Genomic DNA, 21,587 nt, shown 5'->3' on the forward strand with positions numbered 1-21,587 from the left:
TTTCTAATTATTGTTTCACTTCAAGTTTGGTAGCCACTACATCATAAATATCATTTTTCTCTCAGTTTTGTAATTTATTACTGCATGTTTGTTTATATTAGTCTCCAGGGGTTTAAAAATCCATCACCAGTTTTAATACTGTTCATTTTTATTAATAGTTGAGTGTGTCTTTTCACATTTTTCTTAACATTGCACTGGCTCTGTATATTTTATCATTAATTTTATTCCTACTTATTATATTCCATGTACTAATTATTCTGAATTTCATTGCCTATATTATATTTTCTTATTGCACATTACTTTTGCATTTAGCCTATGGTTACTTTTATGAATTCCAGAGATTGACATCTAGCACACATATTGTCAGGCATCTTCTGTTCTGGTAATTGAATTTTCAGCTATTGTTATTTTACCTAAATACTCTTGAATCAAACACAGTAAGCAACTTGGATATGGAGAATTTCCATTGTCTTTTATTCTAAACAAAATCAATATTCATTAGTAATATGGCCTAGTTTTAGTGTTAACATTTAAAAATTTTAATATACTGTTTCAAAAATATTATAACCTAAAGGGTACCAAAGATAACCTCTTTCAGTAAAATATTTTATATTTGTTAAAACATTTCTTGAGATCAAATTATTTCAATTGTTCCAAAGTGCTGAAAAATGGGGTATGAAGCCCAGGTTCAATATTTGGCAATTTAGTCAAGCTTGCTTGTCGTATGGTTGGAATTTTTGAATAATTAATAAATTTCATTTGTGTTATCTAATGATAACCACAAACAGTTGGTTTAATTTTTCACTTTGGTCAAGGAATTGTCCAGTTTATTTTATAATTATCTCAAAATTCTCCCTTGACTGTTTCAATCCAGCAGTTGTCACTCTATAAGAATGGGACCATGACCTTCGTGCCCTGAGGCCTTGTCCTCAGCTCCTCCGTGGTCAGGTTTCACCAGAGATTCACTTTCCACAGTTCAGGACATGGGATCCGTCCAGCCTATCTATCCACAACAGGCTAATTTAGATCATTGTTTCACACAAAATAGTTCACCTTCAAAGGGTTCCAGAAACCAGTTTCTTTCCTTTATGAGTCTCATATTTACTAGCTGTCAATTAAATTCTCACAAAGACCTCTTAACAACATTCTTGTGCTCACTTTGCAACACCCAGGGTTTTCTGTACATTTTTATCTGAAAATATTTGAAAAACTATGCTACTCTCCTCCCACAAAAAATTACATATTTCGAATGACTAACTTTCCTTTTGGGATTTAAGGTAAAATGACAAAACCTGGTTTGATATCGTGCACTGTCTGATACATTATTTCCCTCAAGCTCTGTCCTGGACCACTTGCTGTGGAGTTACTGCTTTTTCTTCCCAGTCTTACAATAGGATAATGCCCACTCTTTTCCGTTTCATTGAACCCTTATGATACTTCTGTGCCCAGATAATTTCAGGGCATTTAAAATTAATTGGTTTAAAGTCACACACTCTTATAAGCTCCCTTATTCTCCAAATTGGTAGAGGTCCAGTATTAAAATAATTCTTACCTTTAAGCTTTTCCATTGAAGTAATTAGTAAAATCGAAATTATGAAAGCATTTTCCGTATATTTACTCTGTACCTGCCATTCGTACCATGTGATAAATCCTGTGAGGGCAGAGTCTGGCTCTGGGGTTCACACACTCTCGTATGTGACTGATCACAGTGGTGGTTAAACCTCTGCAAGAAAGGAATAAATGACGGCACAGTGCACAATGAATCATGACCAACCTCCTAAATGTAGAGGAATCGTGTTAGTTTTGAGAATTTTCAATTTCTTCGACAGTAGGTGGAGTGGATTTTGGGTATCCTGGGGTCACGGCCCATGAGGACAAAGGGGCTGACTGTAGGAAAACAAGCATCCGTTAGTACAGAGGTGTTCACCAGCCACAGACCCGGATTCGGTAAAATAGCCACCAATAATGTAAAGATAAAGGAGAGGGTGTAAAATGACACAAAGGTGCTCACTAGGACAAGGATACTTTGGGTGACTCTGGACTCAGGGGAGGATCTGGGGGAGAGCTGGGTCCTATGAATGTGTTGCACCTGCTGCTTGTGCCTGTGCAGGATGCAAACCATGGAGCCACTGGCCCAGGTCATGAGTCCCAAACACAAAACATCATAGGATGATAACAACATAACAGTTAGGAATCTTAAAATGCTGGTGTGAGTATATACTGCAGAACAGTATTCCAAATCCTTTTCCTTTGTGTTGTTTATCCTTTTCCACTGGCCAGTCATATTCTGAAGAATGATGGCATTTACCAGCATGTTCAGGATCCAGCACAGGATACTGAGGGGCCCAACGCACTGAGGAGCTTGTGGTTTCAGCTCTGCCCACCTGGAGCCTGTGGGGCTGATGGTGATGGCCTGGAAGACACTCAAGAGACAGGTGGTGCCAATGCACACACCCCTGCCCACTCTGTGAACATAGAAAACAAGTTTGCACTCAGCCTCATTCAGGGAATGTTTCAACCCAAAAGTGGCCACTGTCTGGGGGATTCCTTTGGAGAGTATGACCAAAAAGTTGACTACAGTCAGGTGCTTGAGAATCAAATCTGTGGACCTTAAAGTGCCTCTGGTGTAATACAGGAAGCTGTAATGGTAAAGAAGAAAGAAATTCCCTAAGAGTCCAACTGTGGTCTGCGATATAAAGATCATTCCTATTGCCACATCCTGGGAGGCCATTTGTCATTTTCTGGAGACTGACAATCCCATTGAGAGTGAGAGAATCCTGCATGGAAACATGAGGTCTGTTTTATATGGAGACAACTAAAATTCACTATTGTATTCTCACCAATATTTTCAACAAGTAACATTCTTAATAAATTCTATTTTCATTTCAGTAAGAGTTTTGCTATTGTATGAAATTATAATTATATATATATTTTCTATCTATCTATATAGAAAATCTCCCCACTGTAAGAGCACTTTATTAATGTGTTTCCTTCACCTTTTCCAGCTCTTGCAGTGCTTTATTATTCTCATTTTGCAGGTGACAAGATCTTAGGCATGAGAAAGGTAAATGACATTTCTCAGGTAAACTCCTTGTTAAGAGGAGTGTCAGAAGTTGACAGTTTACTTAATCACCATGCTGTCTCAACTCTGATATATGTATATTTTTTCAAATATCTCCATATTTTCTTCATATTTTTGCTTATCCTGTTAGTTTTAAAAAGAATGATCATGTGACTTTTCCCCCCAATTTTGTTGTGGTAATTTTTTATTGAAATACATTTATTTATTTCATAGGCATATATCATCCATGGTATTTCAGAGATCGAAGTAGAATATATGTGTGCTGATTTTCCTATATAATCTTACAATGGTAATCATAGAAGATCCAATGGAATTTTTTGAATGCACAAATGATTCCATGTTTTAAAAGAGGAGACTCTTCTTCATCTTAATCAACAAGGAGCACAGGTGGAAATGGCTGTGTGCTGAACAAGGGGACATGAGACATAAGTAGGAGATAAAATACTGCAGAGGACAAGCTATTAATAAATTACCTGTAGCATACACAGAAAATTAGTATTTGTGAATGCAAAAGTATGACATAAAATCACTTCAGTGTCAGAACAGTTAAATATATTAAAACATAAGTGCATTATGTAAAAGGAAAACTGGACGTAGGAAAAATTATTCTCTTAATCAATTTAATAGTAGTAGCCTAAGTATTAAGCTTGGGAATGGCATTAGAAATTTTTTGTACAACAGTAAATATCATAAACAATTCAATTCTTTAAAAAACTGAAATCATAATTTTTAAAAATACAAAAAGCTAAAGTTAAGTTACCTTTCCTGTTGACTTTGTGAAGGAAAACTGTCATATACCACAACGATTGGACAACAGGTGTTCTCTGTCACCAGAAAGTTATGGTCTCCATTAGGTATGTTAGTATCCTTAGAATTGGCAAAAACCCTATATTTACTATTTCTAAACAGAACAAAGTAATTCAATTAGCCACACGTTATACATTATCTCAGCCATGAAGGTATTATAGAAATGCCTCCACCCATGCTAGAAATGGTGTCCCCCACTCCTGTCTGGAAGGTAGAGCATCTGGGAAATTAATTCTCAAATTATACTAGAGAACCCTAAAGAACTCCAGGAATCTATGACTTTATCAAAATCAACAATGATGAACAGTGAGGATTACATTAAATTAAATTAGAAACAGTTAGAAACTGGTTCACGGTCTTGACCTCCATCCTTTTCCACAAGTTCAACCCATAACTCAGTCATTATTTCCTCCTTCTTGCATGAATGCTGTACTGGTTCAGTTTCCAGCCTTAAAGAATTACTTTTTCAGACAAGAACACTGACCCCAGCTCCTGATACACTCACTTCCCTTGCAGACTATGCCTCACAGACCAAAAGATAAAATGCTCACCTGAGTTTCTTCCACTGCTGACGGGCTCAGGGATCACAATCAGGTCAGCACAGCCATGGGTGTGTGGGAGGGGGCAGCCAGGTCTGAGAGATATGGTTTGTGATCCTGTGACCTCACCCCCCACAGAGCTGCAATTTTCATGTCACCTGTAGTAACAGTGACAGTGCACACTGGGGAGCTAATCACAGTTTGAAAAACTTTGTCCCAGTTGCCAGTTACCAAAAACAATGATGCCTTTCTAGGGAGCATCTCCAGGGAGATGAGTGTGTTTGGGAGAGGACCTTGATTTCCACTTCCGTGATCCCTGGAGGCAGACAGGGGCTCCCCTGGAGAAATCACAAAATGATGAGGCCTGAGACATGAGGGGCTGACAGCAAAGCACATGTGTCTTACTGGACTCTGTGCTTCCCTGAGATGTTCCCCAGGGGAAAACCTAATTTTCTGTTAATCTTCAAGATTCTAAGCTAGATGTTATTATTTGATTATCGCTAGAGAAATGGAATCATACACAGAATTTGAGCAGGATTTGTCAACAGGTTACAGTGCAAATAGCATGTTGCACTGTAGCAGCTTATTTGCACTCTAAGAACTTGAAGTCAAATATTGATATGAAAAATAAATAGGGGCAAATCAATGCAAATTAACATGAGCATATAGATGATATATTCTGGTACTGTATACTTTTTCAGCATTTACTCCCATGGGGATAGGGATTCTAAACTGTTCATATTATAGAAGAAAGAGACACTTTTCCCATAGCGTCCCTCATGTGCTTAACCCCACAAATTTATATAATCCATGGAGAAATTCTATAAATGAACTAATGGATAAAATGATGCTACCTAACTATTCAAGAGATTTAACGTTGTCAGATCTTCCCAATAGATTTTAGGATGTGTGCACAAGGGTAACGTGGGAACTTTGCCTGAAGTGGCCCATATAGAATATCACAGATATATAGGAAATGTAGATTTGAAGACTTTATGTCCACACAAATATGCACGAAGACGTTTATGGCATTTTGTTAACCATTCCAAAACTTGGAAGCAGCAAATTCATCCTTCGGTAGATAAATGGATAAACTGTGGTACTTCTAGGTATGAAATATTATTCAGCATTTAAAAGATATGAGCTTACCAAGCCATGAAAAGATGTGGATGAAACTGATGTGCATAGTACTAAGTGAAAGAAACCAATCTGAAAAGGCTATATTCTGTATGATTCCAGCAATTTGCCATTCTGCAGAAGGCAAAACCATGAAGACAGTAAAAGGATCAGTGGCCAGGGATTTGTGGGGAGTGAGAAATAAATAGCCACGGAATGTTTTTAGGGCACTAAAACTACTGTCTATGACTCTATAATCTAGACACATGGCATCACACATTTGTCCAAACCCATAGAATGTAAAACTGCAAAAGTCAACGCCATTGTCTACTATTGACTTTGGGTGATAATGATGTGTCAATATAGAATCATCAGTTGCAACAAATGCGCCACTCTCACTGGAAATGTTGCTAATGGGGGAGCAGGTGTGGCAGTGTCCACCTAAATGACAAACGGAGACAGTCTCTCTAAAACAAAAGATATTTGTTTGAAAATAAAGCATTGCAATGGGAATATGTGTGCCATAGAAAACTATGTGCATATTCAGAGTGGTAAAAAATGACAAAGATTTTTAAAGAAAAAAATGAGAAGAATTACACAATTGTTTTGAAATCATATCTTTGATTACAAGGACCCATAACAAAGGTGACACCAGTTTGAGGTTGGACAGCCAGTTGCTAGGCAAATGTCCTTGCAGAAATTTCTTTTGGTGTAAACTTGTGATGGCCTTTGCTCAACGTTGTGGTATTTGCACTCTTTTGTCATAGTTTTTCTTATTCAGGCATACAAGCATGAGAACCCTGTTTTCTTGGCGTTCCCCACCTCTAATTGCCAGGATTTTCTTAACAGTAGTGACTCTGATCACTTTAACCTGTCCCACTTTCGATCAAGATCTTTCTCCAAAAGGATCACTGATTAATAACCCAGTAGTTAGGTTTTATTTTCTCTAAACGCCAAGATGGACCTGTGCTTCTTGCACGTCCGATCTTACATGTTGGGACGGGTGGGATTGGCTACTAAGATTCAATGTGAAATTTTTTTAACCACATTTGAGAAACTGGGGAGGTTTGAAGAGAGTGGCTCTGAGGCTTAGTCTACCTAGAGTCCATTATCAGATGCAATTTTGTCTGTTCCATAGTCATTTGTTATCACGTCAAATTGCAAGACTAGCATTATATAGTTAGGAGTTGTACTTCTGCAAAAAAACCCCAAACAAACCAAAACAAAATAAGATGTAACAGATACAGATACAAAGTTGAAAGAGGGAAAATACAAAGTAAATTTAATAGTAATATGACAAGTGCAGTGTGTTTGATGGTTTTGAGCCAGGGACCTAGACTTAAAGAAAACCAATTCAATAAATCAAATGGCCCATAGATAAGGCCGCTTGTAATTTTGTGGCCTGCTTTCTTATATTGTGCACATGGTTTTCAATACTTCCCGGAGGGAGTCATTGGGTACAGCATGCAGTATCAGCAAAACACAGACATTTTCTTTTTCAATCAATGTATATTAAAGAATTTCTTAGATTAGGTTCTGTTATCAGCAGAAGCTACCTATTATGAAAACTTCATTTCAGCTTTATCTTGTCAAGTGAAAAAGGCAGAATTTAGAGGGGCAAAATTCTTATGATGTGAAGTCTTGTTCTGATGTCTTGGGTAAAGCTGTCTGCCGCATAAAAACATCTCCTCCTCCTGATTTGTAGCTTGAATGCCTCTAATTATGATATTTGGCAGTTGGGTGAAGTTTTTGTATGGCCCATACATGAGGCATCAGGCTTGGTCCTTAAAATTTGTCTGGTTTCAGGATCTAAGGGCTTTAGGAATAGAACTGGTTTTGTTTTTCAGTTGGAGAGTTGTACCAAAATATTGAAGAAAATTAGGGGAATTTAGGATCTAGTACAGTCTAGCTGTAGATAACAAGCACTTGAAGAGTACTTATGGCTACAATCTAATAATAGGTGTTTTAGAGTTTTTCTTTAGAAGTATAACTTTTTATCTCTAAATTGATTATATAGAATTAAAAAAGAAACCTCTTGAGGCTAGGAAGATTAACCAAAATGGAATTAATATTTTGCTTACAATATTAAGTTTCTTGGGACTGCCAAGACATGAGAATTGCTAATTACTCCCTATAAGGGTGGGAATGCCTGAAGCTAGGTGTTTCATGAACATCATTAAATATGAGATTTTAGTAAAAGCTTTCACAATATACCTTATGCTTTCAAGTGTACCCTGCTTATAAAGAGAGAGCATTTTTGTTTTTTTTTTTGTTTTTTTTTTTTTTGAGACAGAGTCTCACTCTGTTGCCCAGGCTAGAGTGAGTGCCGTGGCGTCAGCCTAGCTCACAGCAACCTCAAACTCCTGGGCTTAAGCGATCCTACTGCCTCAGCCTCCCGAGTAGCTGGGACTACAGGCATGCGCCACCATGCCCAGCTAATTTTTTCTATATATATATTTTAGTTGACCATATAGTTTCTTTCTATTTTTGGTAGAGACGGGGTCTCACTCTTGCTCAGGCTGGTCTTGAACTCCTTACCTCGAGCGATCCACCCGCCTCGGCCTCCCAGAGTGCTAGGATTACAGGCGTGAGCCACCGCGCCCGGCCAAGAGAGAGCATTTTTTAAAATCAAACTTAAGTAAATAAAAATAAGAATCCTCATGCTCATGATAAAAGCCATCTATGCCAAACCCACAGCCAACATCATACTGAATAGGGAAAAAATGAAAGCATTCCTGCTTAGAACTGGAACCAGACAAGTTTGTCCTCTATCACCACTTCCATTCGACATAGTGCTGGAAGTCCTAGCCAGAGCAATCAGACAAGAGAAGAAAATCCTGTACATCCAAATGAGAGTTGAAGAGGTCAAACTATCACTCTTTGCAGACGATAGGATCTTATATCTAGAAAAACCCAAAGATTCTGCCATGAGACTACTGGAATGGATAAACAAATCAGAAAAGTCTCAGGTTACAAAATCAATGTACAGGAATCAGTAGCATTCCTAGTCGCCAATAACAGTCAAACTGAGAACCAAATCAAAGACTCAATATCCTTCACAATAGCAACAAAGAAAATAAAGTACCTAGGAATATATTTAACTAAGGAGGTGAAAGACCTCTACATGGAGAACTATGAAACACTGAGGAAGGAAACAGCAGAGGATGTGAACAGATGGAAAACCATACCATGCTCATGGGTCCATAGAATCAACATTGTTAAAATGTCTACACTACCCAAAGTGATCTACAGATTCGATGCAATCCTATTAAAATACCAACATCATTTTTCACAGATCTAGAAAAAATAATTCTACACTTTGTATGGAACCATAGAAGACCCCATATAGTCAAAGCATTCCTAAGCAAAAGAATAAATTTGAAGACATCAATCTACCAGACATCACGCTATACTACAAGGCTATAGTAACCAAAATGGCATGATACTGGCACAAGAACACAGCTATAGACCCTTTGGATCAGGACTGAGAATCCAGATATAAAACCATCCTCATATTGTCATCTAATCTTTGACAAAGCAGACAATAAAATACACTGGAGAGGAGAATCTCTATTAACTAAATGGTGCTGGGAAAATTGGATAACCACATGCAGAAAATTGAAAGTGGACCTGCACATCTCACCTCTCACAAAAATCAACTCCAGTGGATAACAGACTTAAACCTAACACACGAAACCATAAGAATTCTAGAAGAAAATGTTGACAAAACTCTTGTAGACATTAGTGTAGGCAAAGAATTCATGAAGAAGCCTCCCAAAGCAATCACAGCAGCAACACAAATAAATAAATGGGACCTGTTCAAATTGAAAAGCTCTGCACAGCCAAGGAAACTGTCATTAGAGAGAACAGACAACCTACAGAATGGGAGAAAATATTTGCATGCTACACATCCGATAAAGGGATGACAACTAGAATCTATATAGAACTTAGAAAAATTAACAAGAAAATATCAGACAACCCCATTAAAATGTGGTCAAAGCACATGAGCAGAAACTTTGCAAAAGAAGACAGAAGAATGGCCAGGAAACATATAAAAAATTGCTCAACCTTTCTAATTATCAGGGAAATGCAAATCAAAACCACAGTGAGCTATCACTTAACTCCAGGGAGACTGGTTTTTAACAAAAATGCCCAAAACAACAAATGCTGGCATGAATGCATAGAAATAGGAGCACTCTTACACTGCTGGTGGGACTGCAAATTAGTACAACCTCTATGGAAAGTAATATGGAGAACTAAAAATAGAACTACCGTTTGATCTGGCAATCTTACTTCTAGGCATCTACCCAAAGGAGAAAAATTCATTCTATAATAAAGATATCTGCATTCAAATGTTCATAGCAGCACAATTCACAACTGCAAAGATGTGGCAACAACCCAAGTGCCCATGAATACATGAGTGGATTAATAAAATGTGGTATATGTATACCATGGAGTACTACTCAGCCATAAAAAAACAATGGTGATCTCATACCACTTAAATTATCCTGGATAGAGCTGGAGCCCACTCTACTAAGTGAATTATCATAAGACTGGAAAAACAAGCACCACATGTACTCAGCATCAAATTAGTATTAACTGATCAACACTTTTGTGCACATTTACTACTAACATTCATCGGGTGTCGGGCAGGTGGGAAGAGGGAGGAAGGCATGGGTATATTCACACCTAGTGGATGTGTTGCGCACTGTCTCGGAGATGTACACACTTGAAGTTCTGACTTGGGTAGGGCAAAGACAATATATGTAAGCTAAACATTTGTACCCCCAGAATTTGCTGCAATAAATAATAAATAAACAAATAAAACACAAATTTACAAAAGAAAAAAATGTTTTTAAAGATGATTTTCTATAGTTTCCTGGAAATATCTTTTTCTCATCTGTGAAATAAATATATGACACTTGGATTGATTCTATTAATGTTATTAGCTGCAGTAATGGACTTACAAATGGTGACCGTCACTTGCATTTCTGGCATAAAGCGTACTAGATCATGATATAGTGTTTTAAAGTGCTAATGTGATCACTTCTAATATTTAAACTTTTTCACATTTGTCCTGTCTGTGATATTCTATATGGCTCAATTCAGGCAAAGTTCGCCTATTGCCCTTATGCAGATTTCCTAAAATTATTGGGAAGGTTGTCTGCATTAAAACTCTTCTATAGTCACTTCATTAATTATTAATAGTTCATTAGTAGAATTTCTTTGTATATTATATAAACTTGTGTGGTTTTGTTTGTGAAGAGTTCTTTGATAAAAGTCTCTCTTGCTTCCATAATATTAAACAGCTTAGAATCTCTATCGGTATGGGCATAAATGTTGAAAAGTATGTATCTCCGGAATATACATCATCTTTATTTTCACATTAATTGGCATTGATTTGCACTAATTTATCCCATATATTTTATACCAATATATGACTTCAAGTTCTTAGAGTGCAAATAAGCTGTTACAGTGCAATGGATCATTTGGACTGTACCCTGTTGACCGATTCTTCATATGATTCCATTTTTCTAGCCATAATTAAATAATATTTAGAATTAGGAATTTGAGAATTAACAGAAATTTAGATTTTCAACAGGGGAACATCTCAGGGAAGCACAGGATCCAGTAAGATGCATGTGCTTTGCTGTCAGCTCCTCATCTCGGGCGTCATCATTTTGTGATTTCTCCATGGGAGCCCCTGTCTGCCTCCAGGGATCATGAAAAACAAGAGCCTCTCCCAAACACTCTGATCTCCCCGGAGATGCCCATTAGACACTCACCATTGTTTTTGGTAATTGGTAACTGGGAAAGTTATTGAAAACATCCTTAGCTCCCCAGTGTGCACTGTCACTGTTACTACAGGTGAAATGATAATTGCAGCTCTGTGGGGAAGTGAGGTCACTGGATCCCAAATCATATCTCTCAGACCCGGCTGCCCCCTCCCACACACTCATGGCTGTGCTGACCTGATTGTGATCCCCGAGCCCATCAGCAGTGGAAGAAACTCAGGTGAGCATTTTATCTTTTGGTCTGTGAGGCATAGTCTGCAAGGGAAGTGAGTGTATTAGGAGCTGGGGTAAGTGTTCTTGCCTGAAAAAGGGATTCTTTAAGGCTGGAAACTGAGTCAGTACAACATTCATGCAAGAAGGAGGAAATAATGACTGAGTTATGGGTTGAACTTGTGGAAAAGAATGGAGGTCAAGACCATGAGGCAGTCCCTAACTGTTTCTAATTTAATTTAATGTAATCCTCACTGTTCATCATTGTTGATTTTGATAAAGTCATAGATTCCTGATTTTTTTAAGTTCTCTAGTATAAGTTGGTAATTAATTTCCCAGGTGCTGTATCTTCTCTATAGGAGTCAGGGACAACATTTCTAGGATGGGTAGAGGTGTTTCTACAATACCTTCATAGCTGCGATAATGTATAGCTGACTGAATTACCTTATTCTGTCCAGTAATAGTAAGTATTGGGTTTTGGCAAATTCTGGGCATACTAATATACTTAATGGAAACCATAACTTTGTGGTGACAGAAAGTGTCTGTTGTCTATTCATTGTGTTATGACCGTTTTCCTTCATGAAGTCACCAAGAAAAGTTAACTGAACCATAACCTTTGTATTTTTAAAAAGTTATGAATTTCAGTAGTTTTTAGAATTAAATTATTTATGATATTTTCTGTTGTATAAAAATTTCCAATGCCATTCCCAGGTTTAATACTCATGCTACTACTATTTAAATTGAGTAAATGAATAATTTACCCTACCTCCAGCTTTCTTTTTACAAAATGGACTTGTGCTTTAATATATTTAACCATTATGACATTGAAGTGATTTTATTTCATACCTTTGAATTCAGAAATGCTAATTTTCTGTATATATTACTGCTAATTTATTAATAATTTGTCCTCGGCAATATTTTATTACCTACTTATATCTCTTGTCCCCTTGCTGTGTACACATTCATTCTAATGTGTGCTCATTCTTGAATAAGATGTCAAAGTCTCCTTTTTAAAAACAAACATGGAATAATTTCTGTATTCAATAAATTCCATTAGATCTTGTCTGATTATCACTTTAGGATTATATGCTAAAATCAGTGCATATATATTCTACTTGGATCTCTGAATTACTGTAGATAATGTAAGCTAATGAAATAAAATATTGTGTTTGAAGAAAAAATACCATGATCACAACAGGGAAAAAACAGGCACATGAACATTCTCCTTAAAACTTACAAGATAAGCAAAAATATTAAGAAAATATGTGGATGATTTAAAAATATATATGTGTCTGATTTGAGACAACATATTAGTTACGTAATATTATGAAATTCTGACACTGGATCTTAACAACGAGTCAACATTAAGGCTAAAATATCATTTAGCCTTCCTGTGCCTACGATCTTCTCACCTGTAAAATGGGAATAATAAAGCATCACATAGAACTGTTTTAAAGTTGTATGCAACATATTAACATAATGCTCTTGTAATGGGGAGATTTTCACTATATGTATAATTTCATATATAATAGCAAAACTCTTGGTGAAACAAAAATCAAATTTGTTAAGAAAATTATGGGTTGAAAATAATGGTAAGTGTACAATGGTGAATTTTAGTTTCCACAATAAAACAGACCTCGTGTTTCTACGCAGCACTCTCTCACTCTGAATGGAATTCTGTCTCCAGAAAACGACAGATGGCCTCCCGGGATGTGGCAATAGGAATGATCTTTTTATCTCAGACCACAGTTGGACTCTTAGGGAATTTCTTTCTTCTTTACCATTACAGTTTCCTGTATTACACCAGAGGCACTTTAAGGTCCACAGATTCGATTCTCCAGCACCTGACTGTAGCCAACTCCTTGGTCATAGTCTCCAAAGGAGTCCCTCAGACAGTGGCTGCTTTTGGGATGAAACTTTTCCTGAACGATTTTGAGTGCAAACTTGTTTTCTATGTTCACAGAGTGGCCAGGGGTGTGTGCATTGGCACCACCTGTCTCTTGAGTGTCTTCCAGGCCATCACCATCAGCCCCACAGGCTCCAGGTGGGCAGAGCTGAAACCACAAGCTCCTCAGTGCATTGGGCCCCTCAGTATCCTGTGCTGGATGCTGAACATGCTGGTAAATACCATTCTTCTTCAGATTATGACTGGCCAGCAGAACAAGAAAAACAACACAAAGGACAAGGACTTGGGATACTGTGTTGTAGTACATACTCACGACGGCATTTTAAGTTTCCTACCTGTTATGTTGTTAACATCCTATGATGTTTTGTGTTTGGGACTCATGACCTGGGCCAGTGGCTCCATGGTTTGCATCCTGCACAGGCACAAGCAGCAGGTGCAACACATTCATAGGGCCCAGCTCTCCCCCAGATCCTCCCCTGAGTCCAGAGTCACCCAAAGCATCCTTGTCCTAGTGAGCACCTTTGTATCATTTTCCACCCTCTCTTCTATCTTTACATTATTGTTGACGATTTTTCCTAATCCAGGTTTGTGGCTGGTGAACACCTCTGCACTAGTCGCTGCCTGTTTTCCTACATTCAGCCCCTTTGTTCTCATGGGCCATGACCCCAGGATATACAAAATCCACTCTGCCTGCTTTGGATGGAATACAATATTCTCCAAGCTAATACAACTCCTCTAAATTTTATGTGGCTTGTCATGTTTCATTATACACTGTGCAGTCATTTATTCCTTTCTTGCAGAGGTTTAACCACCACTATGATCCATCACATAAGAGAGAGTGTGTGAACCCCAGACCCAGTCCCTGCCCTCATATTATCTATCACATGGTATGAATGGCAGGTACACAGAAAATAAATCGAGAGTGGTTTCATAATTTCGATTTTATTAATTACCTCAATGGAAAATCTTAAAGGTAAGAATTATTTTACAATTGAACCTCTACCAATTTGGAGAATAAGGAAGCTTATATGAGTGTGTAACTGCATGATGTCAAAGAACAGGTTTTGTCATTTTACCTTAATTCCACCCCCCCAAAAAATTAGCCATTTGAAATATGTAATTTTTTGTGGCACCAGAATAGCATATGTAATGAAATATTTTCAGATAAAAATGTACAGAAAAATCTGAGTGTTGCAAAGTGAGCACAAGAATGTTGTTAAGAGGACTTAGTGAGAATTTAATTGACAGCTAGTAAATATGAGACTCATAAAGGAAAGAAACTGGTTTCTGGAACCCTTTGAAGGTGGACTATTTTGTGTGAAGCAATGATCTAAATTAGCCTGTTCTGGAGAGACAGGCTGGATGGATCCCACGTCCTGAACTTTGGAAAGTGAATCTGTGGTGAAACCTGACCTTGGAGGAGCTGAGGACAACATCTCTGGGCATGAAGGTCATGGTCCCATTTTTACAGAACAGCAACTTCTGGTTTGAAATAGTCAAGGAAGAATTTTTGAGAGAATTATAAAATAAACTGGGCAATTCTTTGACCAAAGTGAAAAATTAAACCAACTGTTTGTGGCTATCATTAGATAACACAGATGAAATTTACTAATTATTCAAAAATTCCAACCATACAACAAACGAAGTTGACTTAATTGCCAAATATTGAACCTGGGCTTTATACCACATTTTTCACCACATTTGGATCAATTTGAATAACTTCATCTCAAAAAATGGTTTAACAAATATAAAATGTTTTATTCAAAGAGGTTATCTTTGGTACCCATTAGGTTATAACACTTTGGAAATAATATATTAAAATTTTTTTTTAATATTAAAAACTAAAGCTGGGCCATATTACTAATGAATATTGGTATTGTTTAGACTAAAAGACAATGGAAATTCCTCATATGAAAGTTGCTTACTGTGTTAGATTCCAGAGTATTTAGGTGAAATAACATAGCTGAAAATTCAATTACCAGAATAGAAGATGCCTGACAATATGTGTGCTAGATGATAGTCTCTGGAATTCATAAAAATAAGCATAGGCTAAATACAAGGAATGTGCAGTAAGAAAGTATAATGTAGGCGATGAAATTTAGAATAATTATTACATGGAATATAACAAGTAGGACTAAAATTAATAATAAAATATACAGAGCCAGTGCAATGTTAAGAAAAATGTGAAAAGACACACTCAACTATTAATAAAAATGAACAGTATTAAAACTGGTGATGGATTTTTAAACCCCTAGAGACTAATGTAAACAACCCTATGATAATAAATTAAACTAAGAGAAAAAATGATATTTATGATGTAGTGGCTACCAAACTTGAAGTGAAATGATAATTAGAAACTGAAACACAAATAAATTTTAAGTATCTGGAATCATTAACCAAAATTCCCATTGTTTTAAGTGATCCTTTTCCCAAATTTTTAAGGTTCAGGTATTTCCCTTTGAAATCTATTTTATTGAGGAGAGGGAAAAAAAGCCATGGAAAGCTTCTCTGTGGCTATTACACACATTATACCAAAACTTGAAAACAGCCAATATAAATTATGAATTTGAATATGAAATTAATATATAGGTATATGAGATGACAACAAAAAATTCACTTTAGAAATGCAGGACCAAACAATATAGAATTAAGTCATATTGTTCAACCACATCAAATAGTGGACAAAAGACATAAACAGAAGTTTTCGAAAAGAAGATAAAGAATGGCATACAAACATATTAAAAAATGCTCAACATCGATAAATATGAGGGAAATGCAAATTAAAACTACAATGAGACACCATATTATTCATATCACAATGGCCATTATTAAGTAGTCAGACAAATAGATGCTGGAGTGCATGTAGAGAGAAAAGAATGCTTATACACTCTTGGAAATTAGCAAACTAGCACGACTCTGAAAAACAGAATGGAGATTCCTCAAACAACTAACTGTAGACCTACCATTTGATCCAGGAATCCCACTGCTGAGTATCTACCCAAAAGAAAAGATGTCATTTTATTAAAAAAAAAAAAAAGGAAAGAAAGAAAGAAAGACACTTGTGCTAAAAAGGTTATTGCAGCACAATTCCCAATTGCAAAGATGTGAACCAACCTAAGTGCCCATCAATTCATGAGTGGATAAAGGAAATGTGGTGAATACACACACTGTGGAGCACTACTCAGCCATAAAAAGGAATTTCATAATGTCTTTTGCAGCAACTTGGATGGAACTGGAGACCATTATTCTATGTGAAGTATCTCAAAAATGGAAGACCAAACACCGTATGTTCTCACCAACAAGTGAGAGCTAATTTATGGGCACACACAGGCACAGAGAGGTATATAGGATATTGAAAACCAAAAAGGGGAGATAGTTTGGGATGGGGGATGTGGGATAAAAACTTACCTTGTGGGTAACAATAAACACTATTCTGGTGACAGGCACACTGAAAGCCCTGACTTAAGCACTACACAAGCTATCCATGTAATAAAAACAGCTGTACCTCCCTAGTATTTTGTATTTTAAAAAACTAAAAGCAATAGAACTGCAGCAGGGCCAGCATTCAGCACGCAGCTCCTGTCCTGTCCCCAGCCAGCCCTCACAGAGGTTGAACTTATAAGATCAACATTCTTCCAGGCAGCTCTTTCTTTCTCTCAGATCCTTCTGACTTAAGCTGGCTTCATCCAGAACAAAGGGAGTAAATTTGGAGGGAAGGGCTACACAGTGGATATTTAAGAGGAAATTCTTTGTGGTTATGTGAACTGCAACATGCACACTCTGCTGTTCTAAGCTGTCCCCAAAATGGGACCTTCCCGAGGTCTGCAGTGTTCTTCTATGTGCTCTTTCACTGCCATCTCTCTGTTCTTCATGACAAAAGAAAAATATCCTTTTAGCAAATACATATAATAGATGCTGGGTGTGGGGTCCCCAAGGTTCCCAGAGTCTTCCTGGGTTGGGCCATCCCCAGGGTAGACTCCAGATGACACGTTCTGGGGTTTTGAGTTTCCAGGAATCAGTACGTGGAACTAGGATGACCCCCTACTTAATGTGGAGGGGGCTGCATGAGAAAAAGCCTCAAACACCTCCCCTGTAAATTTGGGCACTTGGCCTCGGTGACCTCGAAGGTCCCAAAGGCTTGGAGAAGTGTCGGTTGGACTTTGTTCTTCATCAGCTACCCACTGTGCTCCTAGGCCCTGGGAAAATGGTCTCTCCTCTCTGGAGATCCTTCAGAGCAAAGAGCAGCCTGCGGGCTTGTAGGACTAAGTGCTCGGGTAGTGCACAATGTGGTAAAGCATTAGATCACATCTCTGAGATCCAGGAACAAGACTATCCCTGTCAGAGCCTCGGGGTCCTCATTTGTGAGTGGGGCCTGAGTCATTGCCCTGGCTGGGGCGAGGAGGCCTTGGGAGAGAACTGGACACCCCAGCACAGTAGAGGCAAACAGGGAGAAGGGGAGGCTTCTGAGGTCCCCCCCAACACCCTGGAGCCTGTAGGCCTCACTCACTTGCCCTGCAGTGTTCAGAGACAGACACTACCTTGAGGACACCAGAACAAAAGTGTGCTTTGTTTACTCCACCCCCCATCCTGGCGCTGCAGTGACCATGAGGGGACACCAGGGGCAGACAGTGCCTATTGTGCTCTGCTGGATCAACTGGAGCTGGCAACATGGGGGCTCACTTGCTGTGTCCCCTGGCCTGGGACTCAACATGCACCTTCATTACCAGCATCCTCTCCACAGTGTGGGCTGCTCAGAGGCAAGAAGGGGCCCAAGATCACCTCATTTACTCACACAGCAACTGTGCCCCAAGCTGTCACCCTATGCAGGGGCCACGTTAGGCCTGGGCACAATGATGAAAGTAACCAACATGGTCCCCGTCCTGAAAGAGCTTGTGGTCTGGATGAGGAGATGGGCAACTTCATGAGAGCGAATGCGTGTGGGAGAGAATAGCAAGTGCTCCAGTGAAACACAGCAGGGGCCGGGACAGAGAGCTGCGGCCACTGGGTGTGCAGGTGTGAAAAGCCTCAACGCGGAGACATTTGTGCTGTGACCAGAAAGACAAGAGGGGGCAGCCCCTCACAAGTCAGGGAACAGTGTACTAAGAGGGATGTTCTATTCCTCAGAGACTTGGTGGCATAAATGAATTTGGCCACAGAGGAGGTGAGAAAGGCATCTGGTGTGGCTGGAGGGAGCCCGGGAGGACAGGAGGGAAGGGAAGGAGGAGGGCAGGGCCACAGCCCAGGGCCTGGAAGACTCTACTGTGTAATAATAGTTATTGCTGGTGACAACAATACTCAAACTTACAGCCAGTAACTACAAGCATTATAATTATCTGAAAGTTTGTGTGTTTTAGGATCCTGGCATGGCTCAGATGGGGATCTCTGCCTCAAGGCCTCTTGGGAGGCTGGGGCTGTGGTCTCCACTGAGGATCGACTGGGCAGGATCTTCCTCCCAGCTCACTCACCAGTAATCAGCAGGTTTCAGTTTGGACCGAGTGTGTCAGCTTTTTCTGTCTGTAGGCCAGGTCCTCCATTGGGTCTTTGCTACTGGGATCTCTCAATAGGGCAACTAATAATACCTCATCTTGCTTCCCTGCAGTGAGGGGTGCAGGATGAGAGAGAGAGAAAGAGAACAAAGAGGAGAAGGAGGAAGACAGAAGTCACAGACTTTTCATAATTCAATCTTCGAAGTGACATCCCATTGTTTTTGCCATATTCTCTTGGTTGGAAGCCATTCACTAAGCCCAGTTCACCAAGAGGTGAGAATTACAGAAGAACTTGTAGACCAGAAAGCAGCAAGATGGGGGACAAGAAAAGACAGTGCCATCCGGAGTGTCTCTGCAAGAAAGATGGATTTTAGAAGAAAGTAAAAAAAAAATAAACAGTCAGACAGACACAGATGGGATGAGGGTCAGAAGGAAGGGTGATTGACAATACAGGCAACACCATGGGAAGAAGTTGCAGAGGAGAACGCTAAAGAGAAAGACCCTTGAGAGACTGGGAGACCAGCAACAAGGGTATGTGGAGCTGTTAAATTTCCCCTCCCTTGCATCTCACTCAGACTGCTGGTGGGCTCCTGAAAGGTTGGAGGGACCTGCTAACACCAGCCCAGAGACAGCCACTGCCCATGAGCATGGAACCTCTTGCGGACAGGGCACCAGGCTCCCAGCTCCTTTGGGACACCTCCAAGCCCACAGACCCAAGCAGATCAGCAGGCGCCATATTGCTTCATTTTCTGCTTCCCCTTCTCTACCTGCTGCCACTACCGAGAGAGACAATTTAGCCACCACCCAAAGGCATCTGCCAGGAACACGACCTTTCCTTTTGGGGCTCTACAGCAGACTGAGGGGAACTCAGACGGTGAGCTCCCTACCTGCCAGCCTTCGCAGGTGCCGCTTTCCTGGTGACTCCAGGAGAGAGGGGCTAATCCCGAGGTGGAGAGACATTGATCCAGCTTGGGCGCCCCGTGGGTGACTTGAGACCAGCACTCCTCTCCCTGGCAGGGTCGGGATTAATCTCCAGGGCCCAGGGGACAGGCCTGCAGATCAGATCCCATGCACCCAGGTCTCGATCCCATTGCCCCGGGGCACAAAGGGGATATTTGTGAATGAGTCTACTGAGGTGTGTGTGCCTTCAGGGGCAGATCAGTGTGCTTGAGGGGCTACTCTCCTCCCACAGGAGGGCCATACACCCAGCTCAGGGACCCTACTGGCTGGCATCATAGCCAGGGGAGATTCGCTGGCTTGTGGTCCTCCCTGCTGGCACAGTCCCAGGAGAAACCGTGGAATAGGGGAGGGTGGAAGGGAGCGAGGCCTGCTCCAGACTGCAGGTCTCAGACAGCCCCACCCTCATATGCAGACTTTTTGGCTGAGTGGGGCCATTTCAGCCCCTCCCTGGCAGCTTTGCCCAGAAGTAGAGAATAGACCTTTGACCCCTGCTGACAGCATTTGTGGTGCTTGAGGGCAGGACCACCCAGCCCAGCTCTGCCAGGACTCACTCCTCACCTACTGCTGCTGAGATGGAGAATAAGGACACACCTCGAAGTCCCAGGATCCCACCCACCACCCGAGGCACTATGGGGCTTTGCCAGAGGAACAAGAGCAGATTACAGATCTCAAAAATAACACTGTAGCCTGCTTCACCCAGCAAGCGCCACCTACTGATGGGGAGGCCATCCTGCACACCCTTTAAGTGCATCTACTGACTCATCATACAGGGTGTGGTCGAATCTAACCCACAAACACCACTTATTGGCTCAGAGACTAAACAAGCATGTCATTACCCAAATGAAAATCTAAACATAAGAAGCAACAGCTGATCCAGATGGGAAGGAATCAGCAAAAGAACTCTGGAAGTATGAAGAATCAAACAGAAAGCACACCCCCAAAGGGAAACACCAGCTCTCTAGCAGTGGACATCAACCAAATTCAGAACACTGAAATAACAGAAGAAGAATTTTGTTTTTGTTTTTGTTTTTGTTTTTGTTTTTGAGACAGAGTCTCACTTTGTTGCCCAGGCTAGAGTGAGTGCCATGGCATCAGCTTAGCTCACAGCAATCTCAGACTCCTCGGCTTAAGCGATCCTACTGCCTCAGCCTCCCGAGTAGCTGGGACTACAGGCATGCACCACTATGCCCGGCTAATTTTTCTATATATATTTTTAGTTGTCCATATAATTTTTTTCTATTTTGAGTAGAGACAGGGTCTCGCTCTTGCTCAGGCTGGTCTCGAACTCCTGACCTTGAGCGATCCACCCGCCTCGGCCTCCCAGAGTGCTAGGATTACAGGCGTGAGCCACCACGCCCAGCCCAGAAGAAGAATTTTGAACATGGATTATAAGAAAATTCAATATATGTAAGAAAAAATGGATAACCAACACAAAGGAACCACAGAAAAAAATCCAGGACTTGGAAGAAATATTCACTAAAGAAATAGAAATGTTAAAGAAAAATCAAACTGAACTTCTGGAAATAAAGAATTTATTCAAAGGATTACAAAACACACTAGAAAGCCTCAAAAACAGACTAGAATAAACAGAAGAAAGAATATCAGGGATTGAAGATAACACCTTTCAATTAAATAAGTCAGTCACAGAGATAGGGCAGAAAAATAAGAGAAAAGAGCAAAGCCTCC

The 21,587-nt window shown here is 39.8% G+C and overlaps 1 protein-coding gene across 1 annotated transcript; it reads right to left on the reverse strand.

Moving 5' to 3' along the window:
• Window positions 1–1,813: 1,813 nt before the first annotated feature.
• Window positions 1,814–2,731, reverse strand: LOC138393666 (vomeronasal type-1 receptor 3-like). The gene has a single exon (XM_069485046.1). The coding sequence runs from the start codon at window positions 2,729–2,731 to the stop codon at window positions 1,814–1,816; it is 918 nt and encodes a 305-aa protein (XP_069341147.1).
• Between the last annotated feature and the right edge of the window lie 18,856 nt (window positions 2,732–21,587).

This window comes from Eulemur rufifrons, chromosome 12 (genome assembly GCF_041146395.1).
Source record: "Eulemur rufifrons isolate Redbay chromosome 12, OSU_ERuf_1, whole genome shotgun sequence".
Lineage (NCBI taxonomy): Eukaryota > Metazoa > Chordata > Mammalia > Primates > Lemuridae > Eulemur > Eulemur rufifrons.